General features: G+C 46.6%; 1 protein-coding gene across 1 annotated transcript; it reads right to left on the reverse strand.

Moving 5' to 3' along the window:
* Positions 1-1,956: 1,956 nt before the first annotated feature.
* On the reverse strand, positions 1,957-16,360 carry cacng6b (calcium channel, voltage-dependent, gamma subunit 6b). The gene is made up of 5 exons (XM_056286814.1): positions 16,223-16,360; positions 12,815-13,236; positions 7,762-7,836; positions 6,641-6,778; positions 1,957-2,740 (listed from the first exon to the last, which is right to left on the reverse strand). Exons 2-5 carry the CDS (start codon positions 13,185-13,187, stop codon positions 2,520-2,522), a joined length of 807 nt encoding a protein of 268 aa, XP_056142789.1. The 5' UTR covers positions 13,188-13,236; positions 16,223-16,360; the 3' UTR covers positions 1,957-2,519.
* Between the last annotated feature and the right edge of the window lie 7,716 nt (positions 16,361-24,076).

A 24,076-nucleotide genomic window follows, 5' to 3' on the forward strand; every position in this document is an offset into this window, starting at 1 on the left:
GACAGACGTTTACTTTGCTAAATTAGATTCAGTTTTCCATGATTTATTTATGATGAGCGGAGGCGGTCTGTGCGTCAAATTCCACAGCCACATGTCAACATTTTTCTCTGGCTAACTTGTTCAAAACGTCGCGTTAAGTTATTTGCTGCTGTTGGTTTCGTGATTTATTTCACGGGTAAAGTACTAGGCTTGCATCCATTAAATCACATTTGGATAGCTGTTCCCATGCATGGTCACCTACACTGCTGCACGGAAATAACTCCATGCACCTGTGTCTGCAATTAGACTTGGTCTGAGGCATTAGTGCCGTTGCAAGCCAAAATGCCCGCCAAAACTGCACTACCCCTGCTGATCTGCAGTAACACCCCCCCAGCTGCTCCACTGCACCCATGTCGGTGCAGGCGAGTTCTTTTAAAGCCACAAAATGACTAAACTGGGGCAGGTGGGAAAAATTCGCCTTGCGCCCGAGGAAATTGCCAATCAGCCCATGTTTGCTTCCCCGTTGGCGATGCACCAACACAAAAATAGAGCCCATAACTCAGGACTGTTTGACCTTTAGCCCTTAACGTCTGTGAAACCTCCCTCCCAAACGCACATGGACAGCCCGCCGGGAGCACCGAGGACATTTCCCAGAGGCCCGTGGGTCGTTGTGGCCTGCCACGTACAGTCAGCTTGACCGGTGATAACATAGCAAGCGGGAATAAGTTGACGGACCAATCAGGACCCACGTATCAGGCACGACTCTCGCTCTCGCCGCAGTGTCCCCGGCGCGAGGGTGCGCGCCCCAAAAATGGTGCCATCGCGTCTCTTGGCAACGCACTTAGCAACCGTCTACCTGCTTCTCTACTGATTACATTCTAGACAAGTCGCCCAGGGGAACGGACGGTCAGAAGAACGGGAAAAGTGGAGCGGCGAGGGGCTTACTCGTTGGTCAGTCCCACAGTTTTTGCATTTTTGTAATCCGGATAACTTTTCCTCCCAGACGAACATAACGGCTAAATGTATAACTAGTCAGACACCCGTTACATCAACAAACAGGATTAGCCTACAAAATTAGCGGTCTTGTGGTTTGCGTGAACAGGGTGTCCTGGGATGGAGTCAAATTCCCGGCGAGAGTTATTGTTTCAGTCCGCCCCTGCTCCCAACATATAAAAAGTCAGCGGATAATCCATCCAGCAGACCTTAAAGATGAAATTACATATGAGCCACGTCACACAGCAGCCGAGCGAATCAGCGTTTGGTCTTGCCCATAAGTCCCAACATAAAGCCCATGGGTAAAAAGTGATGTAATGCGTCTATTAATACCAACGGTAGCTACTTCTGAAGTGATGAAAAGGCATTAATTCTGTTTACCATTACACTGACACTGCTTTATAAGGGACCTCGCAATATCTGCCCTGTGTAAGATTTGATTTTCCAGTAGGGGTTCGTTCACTTCTGCACTTTCTACCTCATCAGATAATGAAAGGTACCTTTGTTTAGGTTATTAGATTATGGAATGACTGTAAAGATGGCTTTTCTTCTGTGTTTACTTAGTTTTTTTTGAGGGGGGGGTTCCCCTCCCCCTTTTCTCCCCAAATGTACTTGGCCAGTTACCCTGTTTTCCGATCCCCCCGGTCTCTGCTCCACCCCCTCTGCCGACCCGGGGAGGGCTGCAGACTACCACATGCCTCCTCCCATACATGTGGAGTCACCAGCCGCTTCTTTTCACCTGACAGTGAGGAGTTTCACCAGGGGGGCGTAGCGCGTGGGAGGATCACGCTATTTCCCTCGGCCCCCCCCACCCAATCAGGCACCCCGACTGACCAGAGGAGGCGCTAGTGCAGCGACCAGGACAAATAGCCACATCCGGCTTCCCACCCACAAACACAGCCAATTGTGTCTGTCGGTCTGTATGTAACACGGGGATTCGAACTGGCGATCCCCGAAATAATGAAATTCATGTTAACCCTTTGTTTGATTTATTAGATTATGGGACAACTATAAAGATTGTTGTTCTTCTACGTTTTACTTAATTAGTTTCATATGATATTTGCTGGCTGTTCCAGGCCTTTCCACAGTACTTGGTACCTTGTGATAGCAGACAGACCCAAACTACATGCTGTTGGTTGCGCAGCTGAAGATAGCTTAGCGGCATGTGCTTTACATCAGATTAAGAAAACAGAATGTAGACTGTCAGTCCATCAGTCCGTCATTCAGTCGCTCGGTAAGTCACTCCCTCCATTTAGCTTTCGATCGACAGACAGACAAAAATAATAGCTCTCTGAAACACAAATCCTGAAGGGCCGCAGTGTCCGTCATTTGTCGGTAATTTCCTCGCGTACATCTAATTAAGACCCAGTAGGAGTTCACCGACCAAGTAAACGTCAGTGAGCAAGCCCAAAATCATTACAGCCCTCAGGATTCAAACACTCAATCCAGAAAGAAAGAAAGAAACATCAAGGACATATGTGTGTGTTTTTGTGTGTGTTTGTGTGTGTGTGTGTGTGTGTGTGTGTGTGTTTCTCCTTGTTCAAGTGCTAAGTGGCACTATCTCTGTGAGGCAGACATTTCTGCCAGGGACTGAAGGGAAGAGACAGGATGAGGAACAGGACACCTCCGACGATGAGGATGGCTCCGGCAGAGCCCACGCAGGCCATGGACCAGGACAACTCATGGTGTAACGGTACGGAGTGGTCGCTGGACAACAAGGCCAGCACTGATTGGTGGAAGACCAGGATAGACAGAAGGACCAGAACACCTGTAGGGATTCGAAAAGGTAAAAGGAGGGGTGGGGATGGAAGAAATTTAAAATTAACTGGAGCAACATTTAAACGGTGTTAGCTAGTAGAATTCTTTTTTTCTGTACCACCACTACTACTACTACTGCTATCTGCTGCTCCCGTTAGGGGGCGCCACAGCGGATCATCCATCTCCATCTCTTCCTGTCCTCCCTCACCACATCCATAAACCTCCTCTTTGGCCTTCCTCTTTCCAGGCAGCTCCATATTCAGCATATTCATATTCTTTTCTTCTTCTCTATGATCTGTAATATCCATTTAGCGTCAAAGGGAAACCGTCACAGTTGTCAACATGAGCTCTATGTACAGCAGGGACAAGACCTCCCCAGGCTTCCGTGTGTCTCTGAAACGCTGCAGAAATTGTGTCTGCCGGGAACGTCTGGTGCTGAACGGAGAAAACACACTTCCTGGTTTGCCGCTATACCTTTGGTGGGCTCCATCAAAATAAGCTATGAAAACGTGAATAACAAAGCTGTATATACAGCGGGTGTTGGGAATGTCAACACATGCCATGGAAAGACAGCGATTCATGGGCTGTCAGCCGGTGGCGTCACTGGTGAACACTTTACGGCACAATTTCGGTGAAACTATATATTACAGACGGCTGACAAAGGAAAACCCGACATGAAGTGTGTTAGTGAGGTGTTGGTCCACCAGGAGCCTCCAGAACCGCTTCGGTGCTCCTTGTGAGATTCTACAAGTCTCTGAACTCTACAGGAGGGATGGACACCATTCTCCTAGAAGATGTTTCCTCATTTGGTGTTTTGATGATGATGATGGAGAGCGCTGTCTCACACATCGGTCCAAAATCTCCCATAGGGGTTCAACTGGGTTGAGATGGGGTGACTGTGAAGGCCGTAGCATATGACTTACATCATCTTCATCCTTATCAAACCATTCAGAGACCCCTCGTGCCCTGGAAGAGACCCCTCCCATCAGGATAGAGATGTCTCATCATAGGATAAAGGTGATCACTCAGAATAACTTTGTATTGATCTGCAGTGACCCTTCCCTCTAAGGGGACAAGTGGACCCGAACCATGCCAGGAAAATGTCCCCCACAACATAACAGAGCCCCCGGACCCCCTCACTGTTGGGGTCAAGCACTCAGGTTTTCCTTTAATTTGTCACCCATCTGTGTGTGTGTGTAAAAAGCCACTTATATGAATTCGGGTCACGGGATGCTGGAAGCTATCCCAGCAGTCATTGAGTGGCAGGTGGGGAGACACCCTGGACAGGCCGCCAGTCCATCTCAGCCCCCCCCCCCCCCCCACACACACACACACACATTCACACCTAGGGACAGTTTAGTTCGGCCGATTCACCTGACCTACATGTCTTTGGACTGTGGGAGGAAACCCACGCAGACACGGGGAGGACATGCAAACTCCACACAGAGGACGACCTCTGTCCTCTGTGGGAAGATGGCAGCACGAACTCAGTTTGCAGCGGCTTCACCCAGTACCGACTATGCCGTGTCTTTGTCCACGTCTGCGTCTTAAGTTTGTGTCATCGTGTGAAGTTTTTATTTTGAGTTTTGATCTTTTTTTTTTTTTCGTTTGATGGCTGGGAGAGCTGGCATTGGCTCGGCTGAGGGAGCTTGGTCTGCTGCGTCCTGTGGACGGCCCTGCTCGGAGCTGTGCCCGACAGGAAACAGCGAGGCGGTCTGGCGGCGGCCCCGCCTGGCGTCGAGTGTTTTTGTCTGCGTCTGCGTTTGTGTCGTCGTGTGGAGTGCGGGGAGGTGTGTCGAGGGTGTCTGGCCGGGACAGCTGGCATTGGGTCGGCGGGGGGAGCCTGGTCTGCTGCGTCCTGTGGGCCCAGGAACCACAGCCCTGACAGGAGCTTCACCCAAAGAAGAAGCACCGAGGGCGGTCTGACAGGATGTGGAAGCGGGGCGGGCTAAGCTAACTGCTAGGTCATGCAGACTGGTGGTTCCGACAGTCATCCTGGCTGGCGTTCGCTCTCTGGACGGTGGAGTTTCTGGACTGTGTTGTTAACTGTTTGTGTTTTGTGTTTTGGGGGGTTTTGGCTTTGTTCTCTGGTTTTGGTGGTGTCGTTTTTGGAAGTTTGGATGTGTTTGTATCGTTTGTGTCGCACTGCTGTGGGCTGGGGGAAATGAAATATCGTTTCTTTTGTGTACGCCATGACAGAAATGACATTGTTCTTGATTCTTGACCTGGGATGACTCCCAAGGTTGGACAACCCTGGGGTTCAAACCCAGGACTCCTTGCTGTGAGGCGACCGTGCTAATATGTGTGATAGAGGAGAGAGAGAGAGAGAAAGATGCTAAAAATGGTGACCATTTCCCATCAAGCCTCAGTGTTGTGTGTCTTGAGGCTCTGTGTGTCTGATGCTGTCCTCCCTAACCTGGAAGTGGAGCTCTATGTCCCTCACAATGAATGTCATTTGTGTCTCATTTTAACCCCCCCCCCCCCCCAATTTTATCTCTACTACTTAAAGCTGCAAATCTGTAGAGGTCACCTTTACAGAAAAAAACTACTCCCACATGTTGATTTTAATAAACCAACGCATGGGAGATGCAAGGACAAGGAAGGACGTCAGCACTCGCCGGATAACATCCCATAAAAGAGCTCTTTTACTCTTTTCCTGGCACAAACAGGCTCCGACTCTTATGAGAGGGGGCGGCACGGTGACGCAGTGGTTGGTGCAGTCGCCTCACAGCAAGAAGGTCTTGGGTTCGAGCCCCGAGGTAGTCCAACCTTGGGGGTCGTCCCGGGTCGTCCTCTGTGTGGAGTTTGCATGTTCTCCCCGTGTCTGGGTGGGTTTCCTCCGGGTGCTCCGGTTTTCTCCCACAGTCCAAAGACATGTAGGTCAGGTGACTCGGCCGTACTAAATTGTCCCTAAGTGTGTGTGTGTGTGAATGTGTGTGTGTGTGAGTGAGTGAGTGATGGCCTGGCGGCCTGTCCAGAGTGTCTCCCCGCCTGCCGCCCAATGACTGCTGGGATAGGCTCCAGCATCCCCGCGACCCTGGGAGCAGGATAAGCGGTTTGGATGATGGATGGGTGGATGTTATGAGAGGAGCCTGGAGAGCCTTCGCCATGATGTCAGTCATTGAATTATAAAAATATCAATCCATTTATAACCCGGACCAGAAACCTCCCTCCGTAGCTGTTGCAGGACGACAATAGTTGAGGCGTGGGAGAGTTGGAAGGAAATACAAAAAAGAAAATGCAAATTGAGGTCTGCCACTGTCCTGACTGTCCTCAGGTCTGCCTCTGTCCTCAGGTCTACCAATGTCCTGACTGTCCTCAGGTCTACCACTGTCCTGACTGTCCTCAGGTCTGCCACTGTCCTCAGGTCAACCACTGTCCTGAGGTCTGCCACTGTCCTCTAGTCCTCAAGTCTACCACTGTCCTGACTGTCCTCATGTTTGAGGTGTTTTCTGCAACTTCACAAAACATGGCGAGTCTGTTGCTGCCAAAAAGCGGCTCTTTTGGTGGATGTTACTTGGCGAGCGCTGTTGCCCCAGAGGATTACACCGCAGCCAGGGGTGCAGCAGCTGGCTGACACGGTCTGGCTCGAGACTGAATCAGTTTAAGAGCTTCTGCTATTCACTGCTTGGACCGACTCCTAACAATGGGGCGTAGGTTAAATAATAGCAGGAAACCCCTCGGTGAAGTAGACATGACCTACAGACAGCTGCGAGCTCCACCCACACGGTTACAGTAGTCACAGCAGCACAATATTACAGCAGTGAAACCTTCAGAAAGGGGTTTTTCTCCACCAGAGCTGAAACGGGTTCACCAGGAGCAGCTTTTCCTCAACGTTTAACCTGGTCGTCTGATTTCTTGTGACCAGTATCTGGAGGAGGGAACCGACTCGCGTCTGCCGTATTCTCACCTGATAGGATGAAGCAGAAGGATGCGGGCTTCAGGAAGAACTGCACCCCTTTGCTGAGGGACATGGTGATACAGATGGAGCCCATCACCATCATGGCCAGACTCATCAGAGCCAGGACGGCCGCTGCCAGGTTCAGATCTGAGTTGGGGGGGATGAACAGCGGATGTAGCAGAGAGCAGAACGCAACCACAGGTATGGCATAAATCTATTTCATTAAGGGCAAGACTCAGAGACAGGGTAGAAAATGGTCTAGACCAGGGGTGGGCAGTCTGATCCAGAAAGGGTCAGTGTGGGGGCAGGTCTTTGTTCCAACCAAGCAGTTACACACCTGTGTCTCCTAGTCAAGTTCCTCAGCAAAGACTCTACTGGTGGATTAGTGGGACCAGGTGTGTAACTACAAAAACCTTCACCCACACCGGACCTTTCTGGATCAGACTGCCCACCCCTGGTCTAGTGGTTGGTAATATTATTTTTTCAACTTTTTGTTTGGATTTTCCCCCCGTTTTCTCCCCAGTTGTACCTGGCCAGTTACCCCGCTCTCCGAGCCGCCCCGGTCGCTGCTCCACCCCCTCTGTTGATCCGGGGAGGGCTGCAGACTACCACATGCCTCCTCCCATACATGTGGAGTCACCAGCCGCTTCTTTTCACCTGACAGTGAGGAGTTTCACCAGGGGGACGTAGTGTGTGGGAGGATCACGCTATTCCCCCCAGTTCCCCCTCCCTCCTGAACAGGCGCCACGACCGACCAGAGGAGGCGCTAGTGCAGTGACCAGGACACATACCCACATCCGGCTTCCCACCTGCAGACATGGCCAATTGTGTCTGTAGGGGCGCCTGACCAAGCCGGAGGTAACACGGGGATTCGAACCGGCGATCCCCATGTCGGTAGGCAACGGATTAGACCGTCGCGCCACCTGGACGCCCGGTGGTTGGTGATATTATACATCTCATTTAGCTTCATTCAGGGCAAGTGGAGGAGTATCACTGTTTGTTGTGGTGTGTCTAAACACGTGACAGGAAGACGTAGGGGAGGTGGTGAGGTGGGGGGGGGGGCTGAGGGAAGGACGGAGGAGGAGAGGGGGGGGGGGTACTTGTGCATGAAGAGTATGACGACATCTCACTTTTGCTGGTTGTCTTCTTGAAGATGACCGCGTTCTCCCCGGAGGTGAAGAACTTGAAGTACGTGCAGTTCGATTCTGTGGGTTAAGACAACACACCAGAGTGAGGGGAGAGAGACTCTCATGAGTGTGTGTGCATGCAAACACACACACACATACACATCTACACAAACACACTCATATAGATGGTTGCTGGTACTCGGTGATGTGCCCCCTATGCATCCATGCGCTCTGTCCTCCCAGGCATCACTCCTATTTATATCCGCTGTGGAGCTGTAGCTGGAATACCCGGAGACACACACGCACGCACACACACACACACACACACACACACACAAACACACACACCCAAGCACAGCACATATGGTACCGCCAGAGAGAGAGAGAGCAGATTGGAGGAAGGAAGAGCAGAAATGGAGGGGTAAGGGTGCAGAGGGGGAAGCGAGGAACAGGAGGAAGAGCACTGAAGAGAAGATGTGAGGCACAGATAGAGGGTCTGGGGATGAGATGGAGGGGGGAGTAGAGAGAGCGAGAGGAGAGGCAGATGGAGGGATGGAGAGAGTGGGGGAAGAGAGGGAGCTGCAGATGGAGAAGGAGGTAAAAGGAACGAGATGATACGAGGAAGGAGGGAAAGAACATGGGGGTTGGTGAATACTGCATTAGACACTCTCTCTCTCTCTCTCTCTCTCTCTCACCCTCCCCCCCTTTATTCAAACAAAAACTGTGAAGTAGTCAGATTCCACTTGGCTTCACAAGCAAATAGTGATGGATGTCCCTCACTGGACGCTATCTGGTCACACAAGAATACACAGACACACACACACAGACCGACATGCAAGAATACACAGCAAAACATGTGCATACTCACACACGGGCACACACACACAACACAAACGAATAGTCCATCGACAAATGTGCATACAGCACACACTTAAAACGAGCACCAACACAACTCTCCCACACAAACGTTACAACATTCAAGCAAACACACTTTCCATATGTACTGATGACTCGTCTGCATTAGCCTGTTAGGCTCTCTGACCCTGCTGGGGCTGCAGCCATTGAGCCATCACATTCCTGTCCAGCAGGCGTGGAGACGGATAGCCGGAGATGACAGACGGTGCATCGGTACGGGTCTTTGTGCTAGGGCCGGGAGCCAGAGGCATACAAACAGGGACGTGTAACGGAGGAGCGCGGAAGGCAAAACAATTGTTCTCCTCCGAACACGACGACCCCACAGTCGGCTGTGACGAGCCATGCGGGCCGACGGTGTTTGGACGAACAAGACACCGTCGGAGAGCAACCCGGCTGCTCTGGCACACCCACAGACCGTCTCTGAGCCACAAAATTCATCAGCTAGCGAGACACTCTCATCTCGGAGAAGCAGCCACGGACGTGCAAGAAGGCATCGTTCCACGCTTCCCACGTGAGACGTTAACTCATGCCCGTGCTGATCAGATATCTGCTGTGCGAGCAGATACACATCTCTGCTGTCCTCATTTTCCTCAGTCCTGGCTGTGTCTCAAGTCTCTCCCTGAGAAAGGTGGCGGTTACAGGAGAGTGTCCCTGGTAAGCACTGGCTTGCCTATCTCTATCTGAACTCTTCCAATACCTGCCTCACTCACAATCTCTGGGTTGGATTTTCGGACAGAAATAGGTCATTGTGAAGATAAGCGACACACACGCACACGCTGGAGAACCTAGCAGCAGTCGAGTGGTATGAAACGGCTCAGGAGTGCATCTAAGAAGTGCTGTCACAACACTAAACCCGGGTGCCCATCAGCACAAATAAATCTGCGGTCTGCCCCCTTATCGCCTGTCCACAATATGTGCACAGGAGAAGATGCTCTGCAGTCCAGTCAGGGGAGGTGTGGCTCTGAAATGAGCGACGTTTGATCACACCACCATTGTTTTGTATGTAATATACCCACACCCGCATCTTGCGCCGGTATTGCACGTTATTATGCGTGGAAGTTTGCAGAGCCGCTTCAGTCGGACCTGTCACACTGCTTAATGCCACTGTTTCCGTTCCACAGCATCATATTTCTTTAATGACTCAATTTGCACATTATCTGTAGGATGACCCAGATACATACATATGCAGCAGCTTCACATACACAGCCGTCGCCTCTCCACCCCTCTGCAGAAATAAGAGCGGATACGCGCACAAACACGAGGCGTGGAGATCTCGGCAACATTGAGGGGATCAGAACATATTCCCCTCATAAGTTTCTATATTGTGTCAGAGGGATGCTAAATTCTTTGTTCAGGTTAGTGACGCCGCTAGGGGAAGAAATCGTTAAGAAGCCGTGAATTACTGATACGCATGAGGGCGATTCTTCCATTAAAGGAGTTTTTCTGTCCCCGGGGTAGATTTTCAAGGGAAAAAAACCCCCAATTATTGTATTTGTTAGAGTCAGGTTGTGTTAGCTTTGAAAAACAGATTTGTGTCTCAGCGATGATATTTTGATACTTTTTCAATATGTTGAAAATTCAAATGTGGCAGAATTTCCCTGTTTTGGGCTTGTCCCCAACCCAGACAGTTTAACTTCCCTCTATAATAAAGTCATAAAAATGGTTAAATTCATTAAGGCGCTACTTTGCATTTTCTCCTAATAATTTAAAAAGACATATTTCAAATTCATATGGTTTATACATGTGCAATTTGCACATTTTTATAGTTAAATATGGCTGTCCCTCATACACGTCATTACATCACACCCAATATTTTAGAGCAACAACGTTTTTTCAAACAACAACAACGCGGTTGCCATGGAAACGGGAAGTGCCAGAGGCGCGTGAGCAGTCATGGCAGAAGCGTGACTTTTTCATGTCACAAATGTAATGTGAAGGTTTATATGTCCTGACCTGACAGGATGGTTATTACAAGTCATTACCAAACATATTACCAGTTGAGTATTTTACTTCAGAAATAAGGAACTTCACTTTATTCACGTATATTCATTGTACATTGTATGCTAGCTAACAAGTTAGCTTAGCAAGTCTAAGACTTAGCCAACCTTTTCTTCGGAAGTGAAACTTGTCATTACCATCACATTTTGCTGTTACAACTTTGAAAAAGGCATCATGATATCAAACTTATTTTGTAGGACGATCAAAGCTATGCTAAGATATTTGTTCATCTCATCTTCAGCCGCTTCTCCGGGGCCGGGTCGTGGTGGCATCAAGCTAAGTAGGACACTCCAGACGTCTCTCCCCCCAGCAATGTCCTCCAGTTCCTCCTGGGGGATCCCAAGGCGTTCCCAGGCCAGATTGGACATGTAGTCCCTCCAGCGAGTTCTGGGTCTACCCCGGGGTCTCCTCCCAGTTGGCCATGCCCGGTAAACCTCCAGAGGAAGGCGCCCAGGAGGCATCCTGATCAGATGCCCGAACCATCTCAACTGGCTCCTTTCGATGGGAAGGAGCAGCAGGTCTACTTCAAGCTCCCTCTGGATGTCTGAGCTCCTCACCCTATCTCTAAGGCTGAGCCCAGATGGAGGAAGCTCATTTCAGCCGCTTGTGTCCGCGATCTCACCCTTTCGGTCACTACCCAAAGCTCGTGACCACAGGTGAGGATTGGAACGAAGACTGACTGGTAAATTGAAAGCTTTGTCTTCCGGCTCAGCTCCCTCTTCACCACAACGGTCCGGTACAATGTCCACACTACTGCTGATGCTGCACCAACCCGCCTGTCAATCTCCCGCTCCATCCTACACTCACTCCTGAACAAGACCCGAGATACTTGAACTCCTTCACTTGAGGCAACAACTCATCCCCAACTCGGAGGGAGCAATCCACCATTTTCCGGTAGAGAATCATGGCCTCAGACTTGGAGGTGCTGACTCTCATCCCGGCCATTTCACACTCAGCTGCAAACCGCCCAAGATGCGCGCCGGAGGTCGCGTTCTGATGAAGCCAACAAAACCCCATCATCTGCGAAGAGCAGAGATGCAATTCTGAGGTTCCCAAAACGGACACACTCCTCACCTTGGCTGCGCCTTGAGATCCTGTCCATGAATATCAAGATATTTGTTCCAGACCACTTAATAGAGCTTTTGAAAAAAAAAACAAAAAAAAACAACAGATTTTAAAGAAATTTATTCTTTATTTTTTCCAAATTTCAAAAGTGCCCCAAATTGAAGAATCGCCCAATTACTGATACACACTAGTTGAACTGAGCACCCTTCCTTCCCAATGACGTGGGCATGAACTTTTGCTAATGGACATCGCGGGAAACAAGAAGTAGGGTGGGTGTGCCCTGAGCTTTTTCACAAACATGGCCGACATACTTCCTCTTCATCATAGAGAGGTAAAGATCGCTTCTCTCCATAGCCTGTAATGTTAAAAAGCCAACTTTGTGTCACCTTCGGTTGTGTATGTGCCCTTGTATTTTGTTTTTCGACACAGCGTGTGGCTAACTGGCTGCTCAGGGGTGATGGTAAGCCATCACAGACTCCAGACTCGAGGGTGATAGAACATGTGTTTGTTTAACACTGCGGGCAACAGGAAGAACTGAGCTTTATCCTGCTGAGACCAAGCGGAAGTATGTCGGCCATATTTGTGAAAATGGTCTATCGCCAGGCAACCGACTCTGTGCATAAGTGTAGTCCACTGACTTCCGGTTTCTACTGCAGCGTCCACAAATATGAGGACGGAATTGTGGACGTAGCTTGGTATGTTCAACTTGAAACTTTTCACCCGTTTGCTGGCAGGTGCAGGTGGAAGTGTGTGGACAGTTCTGTGCATGTGGTCGACATTTATCCATGCTAATTCTTGCAGGCATCATGAAAAATACGCCATTGTCAATAGCACGCACCAACAAATAGGAAACGGGTATGACCGCTGCAGTAGAAACCGGAAGTCGGTGGACTACAGTTATGCACAGAGCCGATTCAGCACCGGAAAGCAGACGTGAGCTGTCGGCCAGAGAGACAAATACAGGCGCATTCCCTCCGAGCCTCACCTGCTCGCCTCCCAGTTCAGACAGCGCCATGAACAGTCTGATGAGCACAAAGAAATCACAGACAAACAGACACATGCCAGCCAGATGTCTCACCTCCAGGTAGTGCAGCGGGGCCACAGCTTGTTCTCTCTGGGTCAATGTCAGCTACCCACAGGGTCCTGACGCAGCCCTTCCACAGGCCATAATGAGCTGTCTGGCAGGTGTGATTGCTGCTGAAGTACTTTGGTTGTGACAGCTCCACCCAAAACTCTGTCCCCACGCCCAGCACTGTGAGGATCACGCCGACGATGGACACAAAGAAGGCCAGCTTGATCTTCCCCTCCTGGCTGTCGCTCATTCTGTTGATCCGCCTTTGACCGCGTCCGGCTTTCATTCCTGCCAACCCCCCCAGCCCACCGCCGGGGCTAGCCCCTGCCACCCTGATGCGACCGTCCTCATCCTGCTGCACAAAGAAGTTGGACCACATGGCGATCTCAGCGAGACAGCCTGGTAAAGACTAAGGGCAAGGCTGGGCCCTGGAGAGGGAAAAATGAGGAGGATCAAGTAACGGTGAGGAAGATGGACAAAAAGGTAAGTGGAGGACCATATGAGAGAGGAGGAAAATTAGAATATTTATAAAGAGGTGTAGGGTGGACGGGTGCTTTATAAGTAATGAAAACTGTGTTGGGAAAAGAGATGAATTACAACACCAGGTGGATGAAAAGATTAATTGATTGATGATTGGTTGATTGGCAAATGGAATGAATGGACTAGTGAATGGTAAAGGGGGTTGAAGAGTAGGACCAGCTAGTGGAGTTGAGAGGACTATGCTGAGGTAAAAGGTAGACGAAGAGAGATAATAACACAACGAGGAGAGACGGGAGGGGAGACCAGGAGGGCCAGGAATTCCTGTCTTTCTTCCAAACCACTGAAAGAGAAAGATGAGAGAGAAAGATGAAAGCAAAGCGAGCATATGTCTCACAAGAGCAAAATCCTTTTATCGCCATCATAACATTTCATTTCCAACAGTTTTATCAGCATCTCTTCCCTTGTAAACGCCATATGACGTGATCTCGGCCAACAACAGATGAGCCATCTGGTATTTCCCCGGGAGGCAGATCCCAGTTCAGCTGGGGAAACTATAGGGCGAAATTATGTTCCTAATGTTTCTGCTCCGAGAATGAATCTGGCCAGTCCTAAGGTCAAGGTGAGGGATAACCCCTAAGAGCCAAACTGGACCACCCATGGTGGGGAGTGTGCTATTTTCCCTGTGGAGCTGCCAGCAGAGCTCTTCCCCGGGCAGGTATCTGTGGCTTAGACTCAGATCCCCCTTTGATCTGAGGGGATAATTGGTTGCCACAAATACCTCCTCTCCCGCATTACATGTACTGTCAAACACTGGGACTCTTCAGCCACGCCTGCTGGTGTGGGGGTGGGGGGTGCTATAGTGTGTTTGAGTGGGTGTGGATGTGTGTATATTTGCATGCATGTGTATGTGTATGCGTTTTGGTGTGTGTATGTGTGTGTGTAATTCACATATGTAGGTGGGTCCTGTCTGTTACAGTTTCTGTTATTCCACAGAGAGAGAGAGAGTGTGTGTGTGTTGGGGGGGGGGGGCTTTGAAGCAGCTTAAACAGGGTGAGTGACGGGCTACAACAGTGTGGCCACCCTAGACGGTGTGTATGAGAGGTGATAATTCATGCCTGAACCCTCTGACAGAGTCAGGGCTGCAATAATTAACTCCGAGCAGGTCACATAGTGGAGACAGAGAGCCCTGCCAGCAAGCAGGCAGCCCCGGCGTAACGGGTCACACATTGTTAGTGGCTCGCTTGATTCAGAACCTGGTGCTAACGGCATCGAATTCTGGGATTTAAAACGTGCACGGCCGGCTCGGCACATGCATCCCGTGACCACTCTCTGCATGCACGTCTGCTGAAAGACGGCACGGCGCTTCATACGAATGCCGTTTACGAGGGTGCCGAAACTGTTGGGGAATAGATCAGCAGCCACGATGAATGGCTTGTTGCCTTTTCCTGAATAATGTTAGCAGGAAGGTCCACCTGAGGCAACCAGCGGGCCGTAACCTTCTGACAAGGACTAAGTCACGCAAATGTCCGACCAAGAGAAAACAAAAGTTGCCGGCAAATATACATGCAAATGCATTACTGGCTATACTGCAAGAATGGCATCGCTGCATTGCAAAACTCTGCTAACGCCGAATGCAGTAAACGGTATATAAAGTCTGCATTTGCAGACAGCCAAGTTAGTGGTCGTAGAGTTACACGTCTCTATCACGTTACATCCGTACCAGCCACAGCAGAATCAGATAGGTCAGAGCACGCCGGGCTGCACGACAGCGGGCACAACCCGGACAAATAATGTGCGAACTGACAAGAGATTACCAAAGACGTCCAAATGTGCATTTATTTGCTGTTGCGTGTGATCTGATACTGCAGCCAGGAATTCAGCACGCCGTTCTTCATTAGCTGTGTCAGCTGAGCAGAGGACAAGCTTGCACTTATTAGCTGCAGACATATTGTGGGAGGTAAACATCTGCTGCTGAGAGTATGAGGAATTCTCCCACTCTTCTCTCTTTTCGTACCAACAACAGTCACTGCCACCTGCACGGCCCATGGCGCATAAGAAAGCAAGAACAAACCAACGAACTGGCAGGAGAAAAAAAAAAGGAGAATTGGTCTGACCTGGTCGGTGTATGTTGTGCAGTTCGGAAGGAGAGACGTTTGAAACTTAATAGAGAGGGAGCCTGGCGGTGGGAGTTGGTGAGGGAGTGACAGAGAAGGAAAGGGGTGGGGTAGAGGTACGTAAGGGTCATGGAAAGAGAGTGTAAGAGGGGAGGGGGATGCTACTGGGTGGGTTGGTGCTGTTGATTAAAATTGTGTGTGTACGAGCAGACGTCTGCCACTCGGGCGGGTCGTGAAGCTCGCGTCTAACCGGCCGACGCGGCAGGGGGGACGCTGCAGGGGGGACGCTGAGCAGGGGGGACGCTGAGCAGGGCAAGTTTAAACGTCTTGAGTCAACCATGTTGGCCAAAGGTTGCTGCGGGGTCGTCTGCTTCCACAACAACGAGCCCTGCCCGCATAAACACATGCATATAAAAAGAAAACATGTCTGTGTCTGTATCAGCCTCATGAGTGCTTGTGTGTGTGTGTGTGTGTGTGTGCACACATACGTGCACGCGCATGTGTGTTGCTATTTTAGACAGCCACCTGTTAATGACATTAAGTAAGGATGAAGGAGGGGTGTGTGTTTATATGAGCGGGGCCAGGACAGCGTTTCACTGCAACACATAATACACCGCTGGGACCTGACACAAAGATAGAAAAGGATACCAGATAGACACACACACACAGACACACACAGACACACAAACACAGATGGAGGGAGGGAGGGAGGGTATACGTTGGAGCTGGAGAAATGAGAAGCTTGTTATAAACCGGTAGAAAGATAGACTGCAACACAAAATGTGAGTGAGAGGTGTGTCGGTGTGTGTCGGATGCAGACCTGGGCAGCTCTGGTTCAAAGAGAGATGGTGTGAGACTTTATGCCGCTCCTCACGGAACGCCGGCGAGGGGGCCATGAAGGAAAACCAGGAGGCGATCCGCAGTCTTCCCGGCCGGGCAGCAGAGTCAGCCTTTCCTCGTGGCCCTGTCCTGCTCGGCTGCTCCACAGTTTAGGTTACACACGTGGCACACTGCGAGAGAGGCCAAGCCCGGCAGCCAGCCGCACTCGGGGAGGGGAGGGGAGGGAGAGAGGGGGGATGGGGAGGGAGAGAGAGAGAGAGAAATGAGAGAAAAACGTGTGAAAGAGGGAATGGACTGTGATGTAAGCTGAGCGTCAACCAGGAAAAGCGAGTGAGAGACCAAGTAGGAGAGAGGAAGAGCGGCATCAGAGCAAAAGGCCCTCATTAAAGTTGAAGGCCATAATGTCAAAAACAAACATACACACCTGCCTGCAGGGTCTGAAACTGTGGAGGTTTTCTCCCCTCAGGCTTGCAGAGTACACATTCTGCAAGAATACAAACGTTAAATTCTGCAAGAATCTGTGATTCTGCTACAGTGAAGTTTTTTTCTTAGAAAGGGACAAGATGGAGTATATACAAAACCTTTTAAACTGAATCATTTAGAGAGGGAGAGAGGGGGGGAGAGAGAGAGAGTGTGTTATTTATTCCGTTACCCTTCAAGCAGTTACTCTTCTTGTTGTATATCTGTATGTCTGTCTCGCATCAAATTCATCGAGAGGAGGTCTCCACAGACATCCTCAGATCATCAATAGTCCACAGTATGCGGATGTGAACGACCTCGGGGCTGTCTTGCACACATCACTCAAAGTGCCCCCACGTCAGCAGGGCCCTGATTTATGCTCTAACACACTCCAGTGCACACGTGCACGCTTGACTATACCCATGGATGCATGCAGTCATGCATACCACTCCGCACACACACAGCTGCGTCCAGCCCCCAACTCTGGTCTTATAAGATGATGTTCTGACTGAGGATGTTTGCCTGATTAACCTCTGTATGATATTATCAAACAGACACACACACACACCTGCTCACTCTAACAATTATAAAAAAAAAAATTGCATATATGCCCGTAAGAACAAATAGACCCCGACATGTGTGCACACACTGCTGCATCCAGCCTCTGCTGTAGTGCTGCTCCCCCCCAGTGCTGCAGTGAAGATCAATGGGGAGATGCTGTCTGGAATGACAATGACCGTCAACGCAGTTCCGCCAGCCGCCACTAGAGGGAGCTGATGCGCGCACAATTTGTACACTGCAGCATCAGAGCCCCTCATAACGGCAAATAACGTCCACACGGTGTTATAGGGGGTAACAATACAAGGTGGTCCAAACTTCCCCACCAAAGAGGCTTTTGTATCTGGCCCCGAAGTGACACGGTTATCCTTCATCCGTGCCCATAAGGGACCGCGTGGAGAATGGCTGCATCAGTGCCACCGCTGCTGGGCGTTTATTGTGCAGCGGAGTGCAGCCATGCAGACCGGGACGGGCTGTATAGAGCTGACACAGGGCATTATTTCACCTCGGAGGATCATCGCTGTTTCACAGGAAATCCCTGCTGGCCAAGTCTCAGGTGGCCGCGGCGTTCACAGCGTTTAGCCGCCGTTCCTGCACACCGCGGCCTGCCTGCACTGCACTGCACTGCACTGGGCCTGACACGCATGCAAAGGGGTCCTCCCTATAGGACCCGGGTCCTATAGGCACGGCCCCCATGCAAACGTGATGCAGATTCTCAAAACCAGCAACTGTGCCCCCTTTGTGAGGTTGATGTCAGACTGCGCCGCTGCCTCGCATGTACACCCCACAACAGTTGGTCATTCCTACAAAGCAAACTATAACTCGGTTTGCCCAAGTTATGACGCAGCGTTCGACTTCAGGTTTAAAGCGACAGAAGCCTTGTGCTGGTTTACGCCTCCCTCTTGAATACAGCTCGTTCCAGAATCCTCTCATGATGGTGCTCCTCTTGTCTGATCACAAATTAATCACAACCCATTCAGTAGCCTCCACACAACAGACAAGTAGTTTGCTCGGTTTTTGGAAATTAAATAATTTGTTAAATGACAATATATTTTGTGACTTAGTGAAAACAACAGCAAAAAATAAATGAATAAATAACTAAATAAAAATGAAATGAGTCACACACAACAATGGGAATATTGTGGCAGGGTGAGGAAGAACACAGGAGACGAAGTTTGAATTTTATTCCTCAGCTCCACAAGCCAAACTGAAACAGGAGCAACCCTGCACCAGAGAGCCCGGGGACGTAAACCACGCCCCCAGCTCCCTCATCCTGCCACAATATTTCACATTCAAAATTAGGAAATTAGCAATGACATGTAGCAAAGAAATTAAAAAATAAGTAACGTGGCAAAAGAAATGAGCATCAGGATGAACTAAACACCTTAATGACCAAAGGTCGTCTTTCAGGGGAAGAACAAATAAAAATGAAAAAAGTGAAGGAGGTCATAGACAACATGTGCAGTGAAATGGCTGACGGAGCGTTTATAAGGTCCAGGGCGAGATGGTTGGAACTAGGCGGAAAGAAATTCTTTGCATTGGAGAAACAGAACCGCAAAAGAACTAATATCCCTGCCCTTAAGATGAACGATAACATAACTTCCAACCCTCCGGACCTCTCAAAACATGGTGCTTCACTTTACAGCAACATTTACAACTCTCAGAATAGTGCCTGTGATAGTTTTATTGACTCAGTTGAAGAACTCACACCCTCTATCTCAGAACACTTTCAGATAAATTGTGAACAATCCATCACCAGACTGGAGATCTCAGAGGCAGTTCACCCAATGAAAAAGAGGAAAGTCGCCAGGCTCTGAAGGGCTCTCTGTCGATTTGGGGTTTTTTTTGGGGGGGGGGTATTATTGAACTTCCCTTAATAGAATTATTTAAAGAATGCATTATTAAAAAAAGAAATGTCCATAGCTATGAAACAGGGCTTAATAACTAACCCTCAAGCCTGAGAAAGACCATTTATTGAGAGACAATTGGAGACCTATTACACTCCTAAACATTGATTATAAGATTGTCTCATTGACTTTTGCTAAGCGTTTAAAGAAGGGTCTAAACGAGGTCATAGGTGAAACACGAACAGGCTTTATGACCAGCCGTCACACAAGTTCTAACGTCAGCCTTGTTCTTGGTTTACTGGATTACTCTGATAACCTGGAGCTCTCATAGTTGTTCTTGGTTTACTGGATTACTCTGATAACCTGGAAACTGATGTAATCTTAATATAAATGTAATCTTTATATAAATGTAATGGTTATATAAATGTAATCTATATAAATGTAGTATATATATATAAATGTAATCTATATAAATGTAATCTTAATCTAAATGTAATCTATATAAATGTAATCTTTATATAAATGTAATATATATATGAATTTAATCTTTATATAAATGGCATTGATGTTATGAACAACAAATGTACCAACAAACATATCAGAAACTCTTTGTACAATACTAGGAAAACAAGACCACGGGGAACATGTTTCTGGAACGCTCAGTGACAGACATTTGAATTGGCGTAAGGTGTGGCGTGGCCCTTTTAGATTCTTCATAACAAACAAAATTAGAGAATTACATTTGGAACTATTACATAACCTATATCCAACTAATGTATATATTTCAAGATTTTTAGAAGTGGATAACAAATGCTCTTTCTGCAAAACTGAACAAGAAGTTATAACACATTTGTTTTACAGTTGTCCCTTTTGTGTTGAATTTCGGAGACTCGGAGAGTTGTGTGTTTCGCAAAACATTGCATGCGATTAGTACTGAAGGTAAGAATATTGTCACTTATTTTGAATAGAAAGATAAAAATATATGTACCATGGTAAACCTTTTTATTTTGCTAGGTAAATTTCATATTCACAATGCCAGAATACTTAAACCAAGACCTTTATTCACATTATTTTTGATAGATATTGAATATTACTTTGAATCTCTGAATTTCATAACAAACAAAAAAGGTATGTCAGTGAACAACATTTATGTAACTGAAGAATTCTGTCACTACTACTACTACTACTACTACTACTACTACCACTGCTACTTTAAATGAAGAATTCTGTCACTACTACTACTACTACTACCACTGCTACTTTAACTGAAGAATTCTGTCACTACTACTACTACTACTTTAACTGAAGAATTCTGTCGCTACTACTACTACTACTACTACCACTGCTACTTTAACTGAAGAATTCTGTCACTACTACTACTACTACTTTAACTGAAGAATTCTGTCACTACTACTACTACTACTACCACTGCTACTTTAACTGAAGAATTCTGTCACTACTACTACTACTACTACTACTAGTAGTACTTTAACTGAAGAATTCTGTCACTACTACTACTACTACTTTAACTGAAGAATTCTGTCGCTACTACTACTACTACTACTGCTACTTTAAATGAAGAATTCTGTCACTACTACTACTACCACTGCTACTTTAACTGAAGAATTCTGTCACTACTACTACTACTACCACTGCTACTTTAACTGAAGAATTCTGTCACTACTACTACTACCACTACTACTTCTACTACTACTACTTTAACTGAAGAATTCTGTCACTACTACTACTACTACTACTTTAACTGAAGAATTCTGTCGCTACTACTACTACCACTGCTACTTTAACTGAAGAATTCTGTCACTACTACTACTACTACTTAAACTGAAGAATTCTGTCACTACTACTACTACTTTAACTGAAGAATTCTGTCAGTACTACTACTACTACTACTACCACTGCTACTTTAACTGAAGAATTCTGTCACTACTACTACTACTACTACTACCACTACTACTACTACTACCACTGCTACTTTAAATGAAGAATTCTGTCACTACTACTACTACTACCACTGCTACTTTAACTGAAGAATTCTGTCACTACTACTACTACTACTTTAACTGAAGAATTCTGTCACTACTACTACTACCACTGCTACTTTAACTGAAGAATTCTGTCACTACTACTACTACTACTACTACTAGTAGTACTTTAACTGAAGAATTCTGTCACTACTACTACTACTACTTTAACTGAAGAATTCTGTCGCTACTACTACTACTACTACTGCTACTTTAAATGAAGAATTCTGTCACTACTACTACTACCACTGCTACTTTAACTGAAGAATTCTGTCACTACTACTACTACTACCACTGCTACTTTAACTGAAGAATTCTGTCACTACTACTACTACCACTACTACTACTACTACTACTACTTTAACTGAAGAATTCTGTCACTACTACTACTACTACTACTTTAACTGAAGAATTCTGTCGCTACTACTACTACCACTGCTACTTTAACTGAAGAATTCTGTCACTACTACTACTACTACTTAAACTGAAGAATTCTGTCACTACTACTACTACTACTACTTTAACTGAAGAATTCTGTCAGTACTACTACTACTACCACTGCTACTTTAACTGAAGAATTCTGTCACTACTACTACTACTACTACTAGTACTTTAACTGAAGAATTCTGTCACTACTACTACTACTACTTTAACTGAAGAATTCTGTCGCTACTACGACTACTACTAGTACTTTAACTGAAGAATTCTGTCACTACTACTACTACTACTACTTTAACTGAAGAATTCTGTCACGACTACTACTACTACTACTACTAATTTAACTGAATAATTCTGTCACGACTACTACTACTACTACTACCACTACTGCTTTAACTGAAGAATTCTGTCACTACTACTGCTACTACTAGTACTTTAACTGAAGAATTCTGTCACTACTACTACTACTACTACTACTACTTTAACTGAAGAATTCTGTCACGACTACTACTACTACCACTGCTACTACTAATTTAACTGAATAACTCTGTTACGACTACTACTACTACTACCACTGCTACTACTAATTTAACTGAATAACTCTGTCATGACTACTACTACTACTACCACTACTGCTTTAACTGAAGAATTCTGTCACGACTACTACTACTATTACTACTGCTACTGCTACTACTTTAACTGAAGAATTCTGTCACTACTACTACTACTACTTTAACTGAAGAATTCTGTCACTACTACTACTACTACTACTTTAACTGAAGAATTCTGTCACTACTACTACTACTACTTTAACTGAAGAATTCTGTCGCTACTACGACTACTACTAGTACTTTAACTGAAGAATTCTGTCACTACTACTACTACTACTTTAACTGAAGAATTCTGTCACGACTACTACTACTACTACTAATTTAACTGAATAATTCTGTCACGACTACTACTACTACTGCTTTAACTGAAGAATTCTGTCACTACTACTACTACTTTAACTGAAGAATTCTGTCACGACTACTACTACTACTACTACTACTTTAACTGAAGAATTCTGTCACGACTACTACTACTACTACCACTACTGCTTTAACTGAAGAATTCTGTCACTACTACTACTACTACTACTACTTTAACTGAAGAATTCTGTCACGACTACTACTACTACCACTACTGCTTTAACTGAAGAATTCTGTCACTACTACTACTACTACTACCACTGCTACTTTAACTGAAGAATTCTGTCACTACTACTACTACTACTAGTACTTTAACTGAAGAATTCTGTCACTACTACTACTACTACTTTAACTGAAGAATTCTGTCGCTACTACGACTACTACTAGTACTTTAACTGAAGAATTCTGTCACTACTACTACTACTACTACTACTTTAGCTGAAGAATTCTGTCACGACTACTACTACTACCACTGCTACTACTAATTTAACTGAATAACTCTGTTACGACTACTACTACTACTACCACTGCTACTACTAATTTAACTGAATAACTCTGTCACGACTACTACTACTACTACCACTACTGCTTTAACTGAAGAATTCTGTCACGACTACTACTACTATTACTACTGCTACTACTTTAACTGAAGAATTCTGTCACTACTACTACTACTAATTTAACTGAATAATTCTGTCACGACTACTACTACTACTACTACCACTACTGCTTTAACTGAAGAATTCTGTCACTACTACTGCTACTACTAGTACTTTAACTGAAGAATTCTGTCACTACTACTACTACTACTACTACTACTTTAACTGAAGAATTCTGTCACGACTACTACTACTACCACTGCTACTACTAATTTAACTGAATAACTCTGTCACGACTACTACTACTACTACCACTACTGCTTTAACTGAAGAATTCTGTCACGACTACTACTACTATTACTACTGCTACTACTTTAACTGAAGAATTCTGTCACTACTACTACTACTACTTTAACTGAAGAATTCTGTCACTACTACTACTACTACTTTAACTGAAGAATTCTGTCGCTACTACGACTACTACTAGTACTTTAACTGAAGAATTCTGTCACTACTACTACTACTACTACTACTTTAACTGAAGAATTCTGTCACTACTACTACTACTACTACTTTAACTGAAGAATTCTGTCACGACTACTACTACTACTACTACTACTTTAACTGAAGAATTCTGTCACGACTACTACTACTACTACTACTACTTTAACTGAAGAATTCTGTCACGACTACTACTACTACTACCACTACTGCTTTAACTGAAGAATTCTGTCACTACTACTACTACTTTAACTGAAGAATTCTGTCACGACTACTACTACTACCACTACTGCTTTAACTGAAGAATTCTGTCACTACTACTACTACTACTACCACTGCTACTTTAACTGAAGAATTCTGTCACTACTACTACTACTACTAGTACTTTAACTGAAGAATTCTGTCACTACTACTACTAC

This window comes from Lampris incognitus, chromosome 9, assembly GCF_029633865.1.
Source record: "Lampris incognitus isolate fLamInc1 chromosome 9, fLamInc1.hap2, whole genome shotgun sequence".
In the NCBI taxonomy this organism is placed as follows: Eukaryota; Metazoa; Chordata; class Actinopteri; order Lampriformes; family Lampridae; genus Lampris; species Lampris incognitus.

Coding starts and splice junctions, on each gene's coding strand:
- cacng6b (XM_056286814.1), bottom strand. CDS start 13,187: ATGTGGTCCAACTTCTTTGTGCAGCAGGATGAGGACGGTCGCATCAGG. Junction 7,837..12,814: donor CCCCGCTGCACTACCTGGAG/GTGAGACATCTG, acceptor CTTAACCCACAG/AATCGAACTGCACGTACTTC. Junction 2,741..6,640: donor CTTCTGCTTCATCCTATCAG/GTGAGAATACGG, acceptor GAATCCCTACAG/GTGTTCTGGTCCTTCTGTCT.